The sequence below is a fragment of the Pipistrellus kuhlii genome, unplaced genomic scaffold (assembly GCF_014108245.1).
Source record: "Pipistrellus kuhlii isolate mPipKuh1 unplaced genomic scaffold, mPipKuh1.p scaffold_m20_p_21, whole genome shotgun sequence".
Taxonomy (NCBI): Eukaryota; Metazoa; Chordata; class Mammalia; order Chiroptera; family Vespertilionidae; genus Pipistrellus; species Pipistrellus kuhlii.
The window spans coordinates 14,600,097-14,617,925 of NW_023425520.1; the positions used below are offsets into that span (position 1 = coordinate 14,600,097).

General features: G+C 50.1%; 1 protein-coding gene across 2 annotated transcripts in view; it reads right to left on the reverse strand.

The window, feature by feature from the left end:
* Positions 1–3,452: 3,452 nt before the first annotated feature.
* PDE5A (phosphodiesterase 5A) overlaps positions 3,453–17,829 on the reverse strand; it is a 93,833-nt gene continuing 79,456 nt past the window's right edge. For both annotated transcript variants that reach the window (XM_036450391.2, XM_036450388.2), the window contains exons 18-21: positions 11,367–11,430; positions 9,560–9,634; positions 7,931–8,014; positions 3,453–7,092 (exon numbers count right to left, since the gene is read on the reverse strand). In XM_036450391.2, coding sequence (XP_036306284.2) covers positions 6,958–7,092; positions 7,931–8,014; positions 9,560–9,634; positions 11,367–11,430 — 358 coding nt within the window. In that variant the 3' untranslated portion in view covers positions 3,453–6,957. The remainder of the gene's footprint in view (positions 7,093–7,930; positions 8,015–9,559; positions 9,635–11,366; positions 11,431–17,829) is intronic.

Sequence of the window (17,829 nt, forward strand, 5' to 3'; positions counted from 1 at the left end):
AGAATCAGGATAAGGCCACTTCTCCAATTTATCTTTCTGCTTCTCTTCAGGAATGGAGGGTGCATAGGGAGGAGGTCTTTCTTCTCTGAAAGGCTCTAGCAAATGCAATACCATTTCCCACAAGGAGAAACAATTTGGAGGCAAACTTTTCCCCTGCTGCTGAGCTTCTTTCAAGTTTTGACCTATTCTTTCCCAACATTCAACATCCAATGTACCCTCATCAGAAAACAATGAATTATCTACCCAATAAAAGGGTAACATGCTAATTGACCATACCTTTGCAACGCCCACCAGCCAATCAAGAGTGAGTATGCAAATAAACTGAACAAAGATGGTGGGTTAATTTACATATGTGGGCACTGAGCAGCCAGGGGTGGGGTGGGATGCTTGTGTTGGTGACGATGCATGCATTCTGCACGCCCCCAGCTGCTCAGGGCCTCTGAGAAGCATAGGAAGGCGGAAAGGTGGGAGGCTCTGGGGCAGAAAGGCGGCTCTGGCCAGAGGGAAGGCAGTGCCTGCAGCCAGAGAAAGGAAGTCCCATTCTGGCACAAATCTTCATGTACGGGGCTTGTAGTATTCTAAAATAGGCTATAGAAACTGTAAAAGAAGATCTCCTGACACTGCAATTCCCTTATCCTTGAACATGCAAGCCAAAAGTCTACAAGAAAGTCCCCTTTCAACGAATTCTGTCCCATTATAATCTGACTGAAACAAAAGAAATTACTTGAGCACTTACAAATCTGTGGGTTTCTGCAGCTGACACGAGTTTTACATTCCGTTAATCTTCCACCTTCGGACCAGTGATTTCTTTCTCTGCTCTGGTGAATTCTTTTTCTCCAAGTTGCAGTTCAAGGATGCCAAATGTGAAGCCATGGCCCATGTGGCCTTGGGTTCAAAGACTTGGAGAAAGGGCTGACATGTAAATTAGTATACAAGACAAGAAATGGAGAAAGAAGAATTTGAAAAACCAAACGGGGGAAGCCAGTTGTGAGCTTGGTACAAGGGACCAGGTTCCACTGAGTCTCCATTCCCATCTGCTTTTATTTACTAGAATACACAATTACCTTTTAGGAATGCAAACAGACATGTCAAAGGTGATGTTTGGCAAACAGTAAGATTATCAGGTTGGGGGAGTTTGCTTTAGGCCATCAGTCATTAGCAGTAGGTAATAAAATGCAAATATTCAACCCTGCGAATATCAAAAAGCCCCATTTGGCCTTCTGACCAGACTTCTTGCATTTATATTAATTGCTGTTGATCTTGGCTCCTGGCAGATACAAATAATTAGTATTTTGATTCCATTCTGAATGCCTATGGATTTCCATTTGGAACAAGTGGTTTGTGAATTGGAAATGTGTTGCGTTGTTCCTTTTGAGGCTGAATGTAGCTTGAAATCAGAGCATCATCTCTGCCTATTCAATGGGCTTGTCCGTTCCTTGATCTCCTGTGGCTTACACATGGAGTCATCCGACACCGACCCGTCACTCAGGGCGTGTCTGATGGGAGGCAGCACGACCGGCACAGGACGGGGTGCAGAGCTGCCGGGCTGGCGGCCTCAGGGAGGGGTGCTGAGGGTCAGTGGACCTTCCAGAGGTCAGTGATTGTTCATTTGGAGAAAGTCACCATGAAATGTCACTGGACAAAAGGCAGCCAGTCTTCTTTCTCCATTGACTTTTTCCCCCATTTATTTCTCCTTTGCTAGTAAAATCTTTTTATTTTTATTATTGTGGGCGAAAGAAACCACATACTAACCTGACAAGCTCAGGGAAGGCCTGCGTGGCAGTCTTGCAAACTCGGAGACCTAAAATAACCACAAAAGATGGTTTGAAAATTAAATATTTAACTACAAACAAGTTATAGTGGGTAGTCATGTCGTAGGCCGATATTTTCCCAAAGATCAACTTGGGTCTTCTTTCCTGAGCCCATTTGCCTTTTGCCTCTAAGATAACACATCTGTGAGATGTCTGGGTAACTTGTAACTTCCCTTTTTCTGGAGCCCCTGGGGCACAACCAAATGTGGTGGGCGCCAGGACAGATGCCTCAAATTCCTTCTTTATCATGTTAATTGTTCCTGTACTCACCTAAGTGTGTGTCCATCGTTTTACTTTTTATCCAATCCCAGGGGTTTCCCACCACTTTGCTTTCTCCGGCCTCCTTACTCCATCACCAATGAATTTCATGTAACCCACCTATGTCCCTCCTTTGATTGCAATGTATAAATACAGATGTGTAACCTGCCATTCTCCGGAGCATTATCTCAATCCGTTAAGGTTCTGCTTCTCGGCATATGTTGACAGTTTGGCTCAGATGAACTCACACAAATTCTTTACAGGTTTCAATGGTTTTTTTTTTTTGTTAACATTTTTTTTTAAATGTATTTTTTAGTGTTGATAGTATTACAGATGTCCCCATGCCCCCCAGGCCTTCACCACCCGATGGCCTGTGCCCATGGGTTACACACATCGGTATATAAGGTCTTCAGTTTCTCTCTTCTCGGCCCCTGCCCCCACATCGAGGTGTGCCAGTCTGGTCCGCGCCTCCCTGCTTCAGGTCTTATTTTGTTGGTCAATTCTTTTTTTGTTCATTAGATTCCACTAGTAAGTGAGATCGTGTGATATTGTTTTTTTCTCAGTTTGGCTTATTTCACTTAGCATAATATTTCCCAGCTCCTAAAAACTTTTAAAGAGCACTTCTACTCACTGTTTGTACCCAGTGTGTGGGTGGGTTTGGGGAAGGGGTGATGGTCATTTTTAAATACAACTTCTGGTGCCCTCTAGTGGCCCGGAAGCCTGAACGTTGGCTGCAGGCGAGCTCTGTGCACCAGGCCTTCAGCCCTGCTGTGCAGGCTCAGCTCCCCAGCCTCAGGAAGGGGCCTGTCCAGGCAGAGCCTACAAGGCCCGTGACCCTGAAATGAACCCCCTTCTGCCTCTGCAGTGCGTGGGAGGGCCCTGTGCCCGAGGAAAGAAGGGGTCACTGTGGATCCCAAACACACCAACCGGCGTGGTGAGTGACGCCCGTCTCCATGCTTCCGGCTGCCCACCTGACCCCCACACACAGACTGGGCCCTCTCACAGTGACAATGAGAGGCGGACTGAGTGGAGTTGCATCCACTTGGAATCCGGGAAGCTGGGCTGGCATCCGGCCATGCATGTGGCCAGCACCCTCCCTCCCTCCCCCTCCCCCCACACCTGCACCTCCACGCACGAGGCTGGGCCTGCCCTCCAGAGCGCAGCTGGGCTCTCGGAGGGAGGAGACGGGAAGTGTGGCTGCCAGTGGGTGGCAGAGGACATGGCTAACAAGAGGGCTGCTGCTGGGAGAAGTCTGGGCCGGGGAGGACTTTTCCCAGCTGGCAGGACCCCGGGGAGCGAGATCTAAAGTCTCCCCATCTATTCGACTCCTTCCCTCCGCCTGAAACCCACACCCGATGACCATGGCGCACTCACACGTGGTTGCTCATTCTGCCTTTTATTTTTACAAAGCGTGGCAGCACCGGAGACACCGGGCAGCAATGAGCCTGCCCTCTGGGGCCACCCTGACAGAGGCTTGTAGGGCTGGTCCTTGTGGGGGGTGGTCCCCGTGAGTTCCTTCACAGGGACCTGTCTCTGACATGCTTCTCGCGGTGGGGGTGGGGTAAGACGAGAAATCAACACCCACAATTATTCAAATGCTAACACAATATACATAGGACCTCCGTTATCCTAGTACAAAAATAGTGCCAGAAACTATATATTTGTTCAAATATGCTGAAAAGGTATAAGAATACAAATAGATATGAACAGTGGCTAGTGAGGACTCATAAGGTTTTCTTGTCTTAACCTGGAATAGAAATTTCTATTTTCAAGATTTCCACGGCTTTCCACAGATTCACCCGGACGCGTCCACAGGCCTCAGGAGGGGGTGCAGACGGCGTGAGCGCCACCCTCCCTGCCGCTCCCGCAGCAGCCGCACCCGCCCGTGGCCAGGCGGCGGCGACTGGGCCCGGCGGGCGCTCTGGTGGCAACCGTCCGCAGGAAGACAGGTGTCCCACCAGGTCCCCGAGGGGGTGGGCGAGGAGCTCCTTGGAAAGCTGCGCCACCACACGTTACCGATGAAAACACACGTGGCACACGTGCCTGGGTCCCATGGCCACACGCAGGCTCAGCGCTGAGCGGGCTCACCAGCGCCGCCCAGGGGCCGGGAGCGCCTGGTGCGCGGCGGGGCCAGGCGGGCCGGGCGGTGGAGATGCCCGGTGGCCGCGGGCACTCGGAGGCCATGGCAGAGCCAGGGTGTCCTCCTCTTGTCGCCAGCGACCTCAGGACGGAGCAGCAGCATTGCTGTGGGATGTGAAGTCTGCGGAGCACGGACGGTGAAAAACGCAGGGGACGTGACATCCCAGGGCTGTCACGCGTGCTCAGAGCGGGACACGGCACGTCCCTCGCTGCTGGCCGTCCCCTCGGAGCCGCAGTCCGGCGGGTTCCCACGCGCCCGCGGCCAGCAGGGCGTCAGGAACCTTCTGGAATCAGGAGCAGGGCCGCTCACCAGCCTCTGCATGGGAGCCAGTGAGGCGTGTCTGAGGGGCCGCACGTGGGGCCACAGCTCCGTGGCCGCGGGTCCCAGGCGGCAGTGGCCTGGGCGCCGGGGGACAGCCGCCGCCTGTGATGTCCCCTCGGGGACACGGCTTCGCCCGGACACAGCGCCCCGTTCCCCGGCCGGGACAGAGGCTGTGGCCCCCGGACTCACAGGATGCAGCCACGGTCACAGGGTTTTAACGCCTGAGAGGAGGGGGCTGGGGCTGGAAATGGAGTGAAGTCCCGGCCTCATGGTGCTCAGCCAAAACCACAGCGCCCTTCTCCGGGCAGAGCGGGCCGCCATGTGGGGGACACAGGGAGGCGGCGGCGGCACACGGGGCGGTGGGGGCTGCTGAGTGGGGGGACCGCTGTGAGCACAGGAAGCAGCTTGCTCTTTCGTGCTGCTTACTCACTGCTGCACTGTTTTCCCCACCACAGACTGTACACCCCCCATTTCCCACTAGGAAGCGGCAGGAGAGCAAACAGTCACGCAAGAATGGAAACTTGGTGCCACATACCAATAGGAGTCCACGAACGGAATGATTTTCCTAAAGTTAAACGGTTGGAAGCAGCTCTGAGGAGGGTCCTTCTGTGGGGGCTGAAGCGCCAGGCAGGGCAGCGCCCCTTCTAACTGCTAAGCACGTGAAGTGAGACCGACCGGTCTGAGGGCAAACCGAGGGGCTTCTGACCTAAGTTACTTCTGTGCCTGTTCAATGGCCCTCACGCCCGCACAGACGGCTCTGCGGGGCTTTCACAGGCTCAGAGGCGTGTGCGGGTCGGAACGGAAGCTGTGACGCAGATGGAGGCCTGGTCACGGTGCACGGTGACAGGGGGCTATTAGAGATGCCACTTCAGACAGTGTTCCACACGGAGGAACACGCGTGCACATGCGTGTGCACAGGGCACAGGGGCGTGATTCAGGGGCAGCCTGGGACAGACACCCTTGTGCCCCCAAAGAGGCTCCTCACTCATCTATATGACATGAAATAGGAATGGGGTGACATCCCGAACATACCAGTGTCATGACAACCACACACACGGCACCACACAGTCTGTAACTTGCAGACTGGCCTTTCCCACAGAGGAATGGCCGTAAGACACCCCCCCCCCCCCCCCTTTATTTTTATTTTTACCTGAGTGGCAAGAATGCAGAGGCATTAGCTCAAAGTGCACAGACAGGAAACTTCACATGTCGAGTGTTAGGCAGTTTGGAGGAAAATGCTACACAAGGGAACCTTGTTTCACGAAAGCTTTGCTAATGCTGTTACCGCCCCCACCCCCCACCCCAAGGAGATTTCCCCCCCAAAACAGTGACAGAAACTTGGTGTTGTTTGGGGGAGGGGGAGGTAACAAACCCAGCAAATACCTCTCTTCCTGCTCAGTGCAGACATTTGCACGGGTTTGGAGCAGACTGTCTTCCCAGAAGCAGCGCCTGCCCCGCCCTGCGTCTCCAGGACAGGAGCACACGCTGCGCGTGGAGCTCAGATTCTAAAACGTTCACACTCCCCACGTGGCCTGGAAGCTAAGGCGTGGACACAGCTCCGCCCGGGGCCAGGGTGCAGGGCACGTGCCCACTCTGCCACCCGGGCGGGCTGTCCTCCAGGCCATGCTGGGCGATGCCGCCACCAGCAGCCTGGTGACCTCCTTTGGCGGAGTGGTTCCTGCTGCCCCACGTCCATCCAGAGGGCCTTCGGCTGCGCGTTCTTATCTGCAGCCACCGCTCCCGTCAGCTCTGGGCTCCGATCGCCACTCGGTTCCTGACTTCCCACCGAGGTGCACGCCGCCTGCTGTAAGGCGAACGGAGGTCACACAGAGAAGGGACAGAACCGGTGGCCGTGGCGTTCCTGGGTCACATGGTCTGGTGATCAGACCAGTGATCGTCAGTGAGAGGGCACCTTTGCTTTACAACCCCGCCTGGCAGCACCTCCCGCTGGTCTGGGAGTGTTCAGTGTTTTAACATCACACATTGCTGACAAATCTCCCCCTCCCCCCTTCTCATCCACGCAGCCCCGATTTTTCTCAACCTTATGCAGGTTTCACGTGCCACGAAATATATTCCATTTGCTCGGGGCCTATTTTTGAGAAAGAAAAGATTCCAAACATTCTCGAAAGGTCAGCAATCCCAAAACCATAAAACCAATTACTTAAAATTCCCAAGCCAAACAGCCCACGCTTTCAGCACCGATTCTTGCGTGGACCTGCAGTGGGGGGTGGAGTCCGTGCAGAGCCTCAGGGGAGCCTCAGCTCAGTGGGCAACACACACACAGTAGGACACCCCGCACACAGTCTGCGGTGCTCTCAGAAGCTGTGCACACACACCGGGACAGCGTGGGGAGGGCACAGGCAGGGGGCTGTGTCCAGGCCGGCCGGGCAGGCCGAGGTCATGACATCCCGCCCAGGGCCCAGGCGGTCAGCTGCGCGGGGCGGAGCCGCTGGCCCCGTTGACCAGCGCATCCTGCTGCTCGGCTAGCGCCTGCCACTTCTGCCTGTTGTGCCTGCAGCCGTCCAGCAGCGGGGAGCAGTCGGGGGACACGCACGCCAGCGCCTGGGGAAGGAGAGAGAGCCGCCTTAGGGGGTGCCAGGCAGCAGCCGCCCCGGGTGCTGGCTGCACCGCTCCCCGTGGGCAGCCGCGCTTCCCCAGGCTCCGCCAGCACCCATGAGACCACGGCTATGCCACAAGGACGGTCCCCGGGGAGCGGGTACGAGCTGACAGAGCAAACACACGTCCAAACCACAGCACTGGCTGGGAATTAGGCGTTTTGCACAGACGTCGCTCTGCCGGTGACTGGCCTGGTTTTTGTGTTTTTCTATAAAATGTTTTTTTTCTTATCATGTACTTAAAAATCAATTTAACCCACTATTACAATAAGGATGAAATCATAATTCTCTGTGGTTTTATTTTTAGCAACTATAGTGTCATAAACATTTGGGGAAAAGGATGTTCACTGCAGATTGCTTCATAATAGAGAAGCATTGACTTGAGCACCCAACAACGGGGTTGGGGATGGGATACCATTTACATTTCAAAAGATGAGGCAGCATTTACTTCCTGGAAGCAGTTGTGTTAGGGAACATCATCACCTCGAAAATAAAGTGTCTGGAGGAGGGACTGCAATGTCCCCCAGCCCCTCCTTTTCCCTCACAGACACTGGTCTCCGGGAAACAGCTGGACAACAAGCTTCTCTGTTTAGATCAGACTTAATGTACAAAGAGCAACACCGACAGAGAGCGTGCCCGTACATGTCCTCGGGCGGACACGGGGCAACAGTCCCCATGTGCCTGCACCATTGGGACCAGCACACGGCAGGCACTCGCTAGATGGCTGCCCTCGGTGGAGTGAAGGGTCTGAGGAGTTAGCAGCCCACCAGTCTGCATGGAGATACCTCATACAGCTGCAGGCAGATGGCGTCGATGAAGCCGACCTGCATGCTGGGGATCTTGTTCTTCTTCTCCCTGTTCATCAGGTCCTGGAGCACAAGCACAGGATGGACACTCAGACCTGCAGCCACGGAAAGAGGACACTGCCCGTCCCGGGCCAGTGGAGGGCGGCCTGGCGCCTGCTCACCACCTCCTGACCTGTGCTCGTCTCCTCAGCAGTGCCAGCCTCCAGCACTGCCCGGAAAGAAGGCCTGATCCTCAGCCTTGTCTGACTTGGTGGTGACCTTCCCACATCACCCAGAACTGACCATTGCCCTAGAGCTGACCACTCCAAGGGCTGACCTCTCCTAGAGCTGACCCTGCCCTAGAGCTGACACTGTCCTAGAGCTGACCCTGCCCTAGCGCTGACACTGTCATAGAGCTGACCCTGTCCTAGAGCTGACACTGTCATAGAGCTGACACTGTCCTAGAGCTGACCCTGCCCTAGCGCTGACACTGTCATAGAGCTGACCCTGCCCTAGAGCTGACACTGTCATAGAGCTGACACTGTCCTAGAGCTGACCTTGCCCTAGAGCTGACCCTGTCCTAGAGCTGACACTGTCCTAGAGCTGACATTGTGCTAGAGCTGACATTGTGCTAGAGCTGACCCTGTCCTAGCGCTGACACTGTCCTAGAGCTGACCCTGCCCTAGAGCTGACCACTGACTTGCAGCCCATCATCACTCTAACGTTCATTGCTAATGTTGAACTGAATGATGACGTGCATTTGGAAGACACTCAGGCTGTGAGCTGAATCTGCTGTGGATCTAACACCTGCTCTGTGGGAGGTGCCGAGGCCACAGTGGGTACAACTCAAGGCCTGAGCTCCCGAGGGAGGCTCTGCAGGTGCCGCTGCTGCTTCGCCCAAGAGCTGGTGACGAGACCAGGTGGGCAGCACCGGTGTGGGAAGCACTGCGTCTGTCTGGGGCTTTACGTCAAGCACATCCTCCCTGGCTGTCACCACCACTCTGCCCTCCACTTCTGCACAGACTCTGAGCTTCAAACAGCTCGCCTCACACTGGACAACCGGGAGAGGTGATGAGACAGCCTGGGCCTGTTAACCATGGCCGTTTCCCCCGGGCCCAGTCAGTGCCCATTGGAATTGGAAAAAGAAGGCTCTATGCTTCATGTGCAGGAAAACTCGGCCCAAAGGTTCAAGAGGAGGATTTTTCTTGTATTTGAGATTCATACTGCATGTAAAAGGAAGTATGTATTAAGAAAAAAACCCTTAAAAATCTATGTGCCCCCTGGGAATTCACCCTAACAGGACGCTGACCATGGTCAGCCATGCAGATGCTTATCACGGTGCCATGTGGAATGGTGACCATTGCAAACACCCACCAAGGGAAGTGGGTAAGCGATGGTTGGACCTGTTTTATGTCACCACAATAAAAAATATATAGAGGATGGCATCGTTAGAATGAAAAGTGGCTGAGGATACTTAAATGGAAAAAGCGAATTACGAAAAAGTAGGTACAACAGGATGGGAAGTGTGTTCCTAAGAAAGACCTCCCTGACACCCAAAGAGGAGTTTATAATGCAGAAGCGTCTGAGGCGTTATTTGAAGGATTCCCAGCCACGGGGCCTCACGCTCACCATGGGTTCTATGTTGAGCTCCCTCCTCTCTTTGTCTCCTTGGTCAAAGAACTCCGCCGCCACCAGCTCTGCGATCTGCAATAGACAGCACCAGCGCTGGGTCACTGGAGGACGTCTGATCTCCAAAGTCCAGTGGCTCTTTGGAGTCTCAGATAAACAGCGTTAGGAGTTTACCGGTTTCTCAAATGTTGCTAGTTTATATAAATCGAACAAAGGGTGTACCCTGTATTTTTGACAGAAACCTTAAAAGTTACAACAGCATTTTCAATTCTTTCCAAGGACAAATAATACAAAAAACATAGGCTCAAAAGCAGTTGAAAAGAAGAAAATACAAACATTTTATATTGTATTATTAAAAAAGGATAATCCTACATAGTTGCACAGCTTTACATACTAAAACACCAAGGAGGCTTTTAAAATGCGCCAATGTTATAAACTATAGAATTAGGAGTATTTATCATGTATTAGTACATGGTAAAATGTTGATAAAAACACCAAGTTATGAATTTTGCAAACAGAATATTACTTGTACCTTTCAAGACCTATATATCTATTCCTAACACTTTTACCTACTACACCCTCACAAGAAACTATGCCCTAGATTTTGTGTAATTCATTTGTTTATTATGTTAGCATATGTGTATAGGCATTAAAAATAAATTGGTTGGTTTTATCTGTTTTTGAAATATATATGATTTTAAGCTAAACAAACAAACAAACAAAAAGGATAATAAAACCGGTCAGACCTACAGCTTTCAAACACATCAGTACACTTAGGACCAGGCAGAAACGGAAATGAAACTGTATCCCATTTGCTTTGCTTATACTGTGTTTTGCCAGGCAGAAGCTATTTTAATATTTCCATTTTTATGGAATCAAATGCATTTGTCTTTCTGTGAAGGCCTCCTCATTCCTGGCTGCAGAAGATTGCACAGTGTTCTTTTTTTTAAAAATATATTTTATTGATTTTGTACAGAGAGGAAGGGAGAGATAGAGAGTTAGAAACATCGATGAGAGAGAGTCATCGATCAGCTGCCTCTTGCACACCCCCTACTGGGGATATGCCCGCAACCAAGGTACATGCCCTTGACCGGAACCGAACCCGGGACCCTTCAGTCCCCAAGCCGACGCTCTATCCATTGAGCCAAACCCGTCTCGGCTGCACAGTGTTCTTGTTGAGCACGTGGCTTACTTCCCTGCACCAAATCCACGTGGAGTTTACCTTTGCAGACTGGACCCCACTCTGCCTCTCGCTACTGGCTGTGGAGACAGGAAAGGCACCCTTACGTCATTTAAGTCTGCCCCGGCCTGGTTATTGTAAACGCCACCTCTATTGTACAGCCAGTGTTCCGTGCAGTGTGTGACGTCCTATGGCCTCTGTGTCTGTCGCCCTCACCACCTGCTTTGATTACAGAGGTCTTACGGTGTTGCTTTGTAGGTCCAGACCCAAGCTCACCTCTCTGCCTTCCCAGGTCTGATGTGGAAGAACAAAAAGGAAACAGAAATGCCAATGCTTCCCTGTTGCACTATTAAAGGGACATGCTAACACCAATGCTAAGTGAACAGACGTGGTACTTACCAAAGTCAAACTTACCAGCCCTAGGCGTTGCCCTCTTCAAACACCTCCCCCTTATTCTAAGAGCTAATGAATCTTCCACGAAGAAAACTTATGGCCAACTGCCTGCTTGTCATGCCACTTAGAAATGACATCACAACGTCCACAAATATGCCAGAAGCCACCTTGCAGAGTGAAGACATGTCTTAGTTTGATTTTCAAAGATTACTTTCACTTCATCAAACGACATACCCGTTGCTGAATGGGCCAGGGTTTCGTGATGGCAGAGAGGTCGCACGCCGTCATCAACATCGCCCTGCAGGGGGGAGGGGGAGAAGCCCAGCAGCCCCGTTACCTCTGAGCAGCATTTGCTCTCAGCAACGGTCCCAGTGGCAGGCTAAGCCAAACCCCCTCACCTGGGAGCGGCAGTTTATAGAGGGGAAGACACAGGTTTACACAGAAATGTGACTGATGCCGGGGATCAGGGATCACTGTTTGGGTTACTCAGTGAAAAATTGGAATTTGCCCTAAAACCACCTCCATTAGCCTGAGACAGCAAAAAAGAGAAATCACTGCCGTTTGGGCAAAACCTGCTCCTTCCTTCATTCTTTCCACCTTGGTATTCCATTCTCAGCGACCACCTGATGGAAACACACTGATTACTAACGATGAGCCATTCAATCCTACAGTAACACAGTCCACTGGTAACATACCCTACTGGTGACACACCTTACTGGTCAAATAGCCTAGCACAGGCTATAGTAATATAGACTACTTTAGCACAGCCTACTGGTCACATAGCCCACTGTGACATAGCCTACTATAACACAGCCTACTATAACACAGCCCACTGTGCCACAGCCTACTGGTCACACAGCCTACAATATAACACATTCTATGGAGACACAGCCTACTGTAACACACCCTACTGTGACATAGCCTACTGAGACATAGCCTACTGTAGCAGAGCCTACAGGTCACACAGCCTACTGTGACACAACCTAGTGTAACACTGCCTACTGGTCACATAACCGACTGCGACACAGCCTACTGTCACACATCCTAGTGTAACACACCCTACTGCGACACAGCCTACTTGCCACACAGCCTACTATAACACATTCTACTGAGACACAACCTACTGTAACACATAATACTGAGACTCAGATTCCTGTGACAGTCTACTGAGACACAGCCTACTGTGACACACCCTATTGTGACACAGCCTATTGAGACATAGCCTACTGTAGCAGAGCCTACAGGTCACACAGCCTACTGTGACACAACCTACTGTAACACTGCCTACTGGTCACATAGCCGACTGTGACACAGCCTGCTGTAACACATCCTAGTGTAACACAGCCTACTTGCCATACAGCTTACTATAACACATTCTACTGAGACACAACCTACTGTAACACATAGTACTGAGACACAGATTCCTGTGACAGTCTACTGAGACACAGCCTATTGTAACACATCCTACTGGTCACACAGTTTACTGTGACACAGTCTACTGGTTACAAATCCTACTGTGACACAGCCTAGTGTCAAACAGCCTACTGTGACACATTCTACTGAGATAGAACCTACTGAGACACAGCCTACTGGTCAAACAGCTTACTGTGACACAGCCTACTGTGACACAGCCTACTGGTCACACAGCCTACTGTAACACATCCTACTGGTCACAAAGCTTACTGTGACACAGCCTACTAGTCACATAGCCTACTGTGACACAGCATACTGGTCACACAGCCTACTGTGACATAGCCCACTGTAACAGCCTACTGGTCATACATCCTACAGAGACCCAGCCCACTGTAACACATTCCACTGTGACACAACTAATGTGACACAGCCTACTGGCCTCACAGCCTACTGGTCACACAGCCTAGTATAACATAATCCACGGTAACACAGCCTACTGGTCACACAGCCTACTATAACGCATTCTACTGAGACACAACCTACTGTGACACATTCTACTGTGACACAGCCTATTGTAACCCATCTTACTGTGACACAACCTACTTGCCACATAGCCTACTATAACACATTCTACTGAGACACAGGCTACTGTGACACATTCTACTGAGACACAGCCTCCTGTGACAGCTTACTGAGACACAATCTACGCTGACACATCCTACTGGTCACACAGCTTACTGTGACACAGTCTACTGGTTACATATCCTACGTGACATAGCCTACTGGAACACATCCTACTGTGATACAGCCTATTGTAACACATCTTACTGTGTCAGCCTACTGGACACACAGCCTACTATAACACATTCTACTGAGACACAGCTAACTATGACACATTCTACTGAGACACAGCCTACTGAGACACATCTTACAGTGACACAGCCTATTGTAACACATCTTACTGTGACAGAGCCTACTGCCCAAATAGCCTACTATAACACGTTGTAGTGAGACACAGCCTATTGAGACATGCTACTGTGAAGCAGCCTACTGAGACATAGCCCACTATAACACAGCCTACTGGTCACAAAGCCTATTGTGACACCACCTACGATAACACTGCCTCTGGTCACATGGCCAACTATAACACAGCATACTGTGACACTGCCTACTGTCACACATCCTAGTCTAACACAGCCCACCGTGACTCAGACAACTGGCCACACAGCCTACTGAGACACAGCTACTGTGAAACATCCTATTGTCATTCAACCTACTGTGACACACTTTACTGCTCACACATCCTACTGTGACACAGTCTACTGGTCACAAGCCAGTGACACAGCCTACTATGACACAGGCTACTGATAAACATCCTACTGTGATGCAACCTATTGTGACAGAACCTATTGTGACACAGACTATTGGTCACACAGCCTACTATAACACATTCTACTGAGACACAGTCTACTGTGACAGCCTACTGAGACACAGCCTACTATGACACAGCCTACTAATCACACAGCCAACTGTGACACATTTTACTGAGTCACAACCTATTGTAACACATCTTACTGTTACACTACCTACTGGCCACACAGCCTATTATAACACATGCTACTGAGACACAGCCTACTGTGACACATCCTACCATGACACAGCTAATTGTAACATATCTTACTGTGAAACAGAGCCTACTATAACACATTCTACTGAGATACAGGCTACTGTGACACATTCTACTGAGACACAGCTTCCTGTGACAGCCTACTGAGATGCAGCCTATAGTGACACATCCTACAGGTCACGCAGTTTACTGTGACAGAGTCTACTGGTTAAATATCCTACTGTGACACAGCATAGTGTCACACAGCCTACTGTGACACATTCTACTGAGACAAAACCTAATGAGACACAGTCTACTGTGACATATCCTACTGGTCACACAGCTTACTGTGTCACAGCATACTGGTCATAGACTGTACAGAACACACAGCCTACTGGTCATACAGCATACAGGGCAACAGCCTACAGGGCACACAGCCTACTGTGACACATCCTATTGGTCACACATCCTACTGTGACACATTCTACTGGCCACACATCCTACTGTGACACAGCCTACTGGTCACACATCCTATTGTGACACAGCCTACTGGTCACACATCCTACTGTGACACAACCTATTGTAACACATCTTACTGTGACTCAGCCTATTGTAACACATCTTACTGTGACTCAGCCTACTTGCCACACAGCCTACAATAAAAAATTCTACTGAGACACAGCGTAATGTGACACATTCTGCTGAGACATAGCCTTCTGTGTCAGCCTACTGAGACACAGCCTACTGTGACACATCCTACCGGTCACAAGCTTACTGTGACACAGTTTACTGGTTACATATCCTACTGTCACACATCCCACTGTCACAATCCTACTGTGACACTTTCTATTGAGCCACAAAATACTGAGACACAGCCTATCACACAGCCTTGTGTAATGGAACCTACTGAGACACAGCCTACTGCTCACATAGCCTACTGTGACACATTCTACTGAGAGCCTACTGAGACGCAGTCTACTGTGACACAATCTATGGTCACCCACCCACTGTGACACAGCCTAGTGTAAAACAGCCTACTGTGACACAGCATACTGGTCACACAGCCTACTGAGACACATTCAACACTACCACATTCTACTGTGACATTCTATTGATACACAGCCTTCTGTGATACAGCCTACAGTAACAGCATACTTTGACACATTCTACTGTAAAACACCCTACTGGTCACAGATCCTACTGTGACACATTCTACTGAGACAGCCTACTGTGAAAAAGCCTACTGGTCACACAGCCCACTGTGACACATTTTACCGGTCACACAGCTTAGTGGGACACAGTCTACTGGCCACACATCCTACTGTGACACACTCTACTGTGACACAGCCTATTGAGATACAACCTGTTAAAACACATGCTACTGTGACACAGCCTACTGAGACCAGCCTACTGTAAGACCCACTACTGTGACAGTCTACTAAGACAGCTTGCTGCAGCACAGCCTACTGATATCACAGCCTACTGTGACACAGACTATTGTAAAACATCCTACTGTGACACAACATACTGGCCACACAGCCTATTATAACACATTCCACTGAGACACAGCCTACTGTGACACAGCCTACTGGTCACATAGCCTACTGTGACAAATTCTACTGAGTCACAACCTATTGTAACACATCTTACAGTGACACAGCCTATAATACATTCTAATGAGACTTAGCATACAGTGACACATCCAAATGAGACACAGTCCATTATAACACATCTTACTGTGACACAGCCTACTGGCCACATAGCCTACTATAACACATTCTACTGAGACACAGCCTACTCTGACACATCCTACTGGTCACACAGCTTACTGTAACACAGTCTACTCGTTACATATCCTACTGTGACACAACCAACAGGTCACACAGCCTACTGTGACACATCCTATTGTGACACAGCCTATTGCAATTCATCTTACTGTGACATAGCCTACCAATCTAACACACTACTCTGACATCCTACTGGTCACACAGCTTACTGTAACACAGTCTACTCATTACATATCCTACTGTGACACAGCCTACAGGTCACACAGCCTATTGTGACAGAGTCTACTGAGAGAGTAATGTGACACAACCACCGGCTACACTGGCTACTGAGACACAGTCAACTGTGAAAAAAATGCTACTGTGATGTAACCTACTGTGACAGAGCCTACTGTGACACAGCCAACTGGTCTCACAGCCTACAATAACACATTCTACTGAGACACAGCCTTATGTGACACATTCTACTGAGACACAGCCTACTGAGACACAGCGTACTGTGACACATCTTACTGGTCACACAGCTTACTATGACACAGTCCACTGGTTACGTATCCTACTGTGACACACCCTAGTGTCACACAGCCTACTGTGACATATTCTACTGGTCACACAGCCTACTGTGACACATCCTATTATGACACAGCCTGTTTTAACACATCCTACTGACGCACAGCCTACAAATCACACAGCCTACTTTGACACATACTACAATACTTGTCACAAAGCTTACTCTGACAAAGTCTACTGGTTACATATCCTATTGTGACACATCCTATTGTCACACAGCCTACTGTGACACATTCTACTGAGACACAGCCTACTGTGACACAGTCTGTCACACAGCTTAGTGTAATGAAGCCTATGTGATACAGCCTAATATTAAAATGACATACTGTGACACATTCTGCGGTACAGCCTACTGAGACACAGCCTAGTGTGACACAGCCTATTGTCACACAGCCTACTGTCACACAGCCTAGTGTAACACAGCCTACTTTGACACATCCTATTGTCAGACAGCCTACTGTGACACATCCTACTCTTCCACATTCTACTGAGCCACAGCCTTCTGTGACACAGTATACTGTAACATTCTACTTTGACACGTTCTACTGTAACACACCCTATTGGTCACACATCCTACTGTGACACATTCTACTGAGACAGCCTACTGTGACACAGCCTACTGAGAGGGCAACCTAATGAAACACACACTACTGTGACACAGTCTACTGTGACCCAGCCTACTTTAACACCCACTACTGTGACAGCCTACTGAGACAGCCTATTGGTCTCACATTCTACTGGTCTCACAGCCTACTGTGACACAGCCTACCGTGACACAGCCTACTGAAACATAGCCAACTGTGACACAGCCTGTTGTAAAACATCTTACTGTTTTACAGTGTACTGGCCACACAGCCTACTATAACACATTCTACTGAGACCCAGCCTCCTGTGACATGTTCTACTAAGACACAGCCTACTGTGACACAGTCTACTCGTCACACATACTACTGTGACACACCTGTTGTGACAGCCTACTGGCCACAGATCCGCCTGGTCACACAGCCTACTTTGACCCAGCCTACTGGTCACACAGCCTACTTTGACAAATCCTACTGGTCATACATCCTACTGAGAGACAGCCCACTATAACACATTCTACTGTGACACAACGTACTGTGACATAGCCTATTGTAACACCTCTTACTATGTCACAGCCTACTGGACACACAGCCTATTATAACACCTTCTAGTGAGACAGAACCTACTGTGACACATTCTACTGAGACACAGCCTACTGTGACACAGCCTATCACACAGCTTAGTGTAATGGAGCCTACTGAGACACAGCCTACTGTTCAAACGACATATTGTGACATATTCT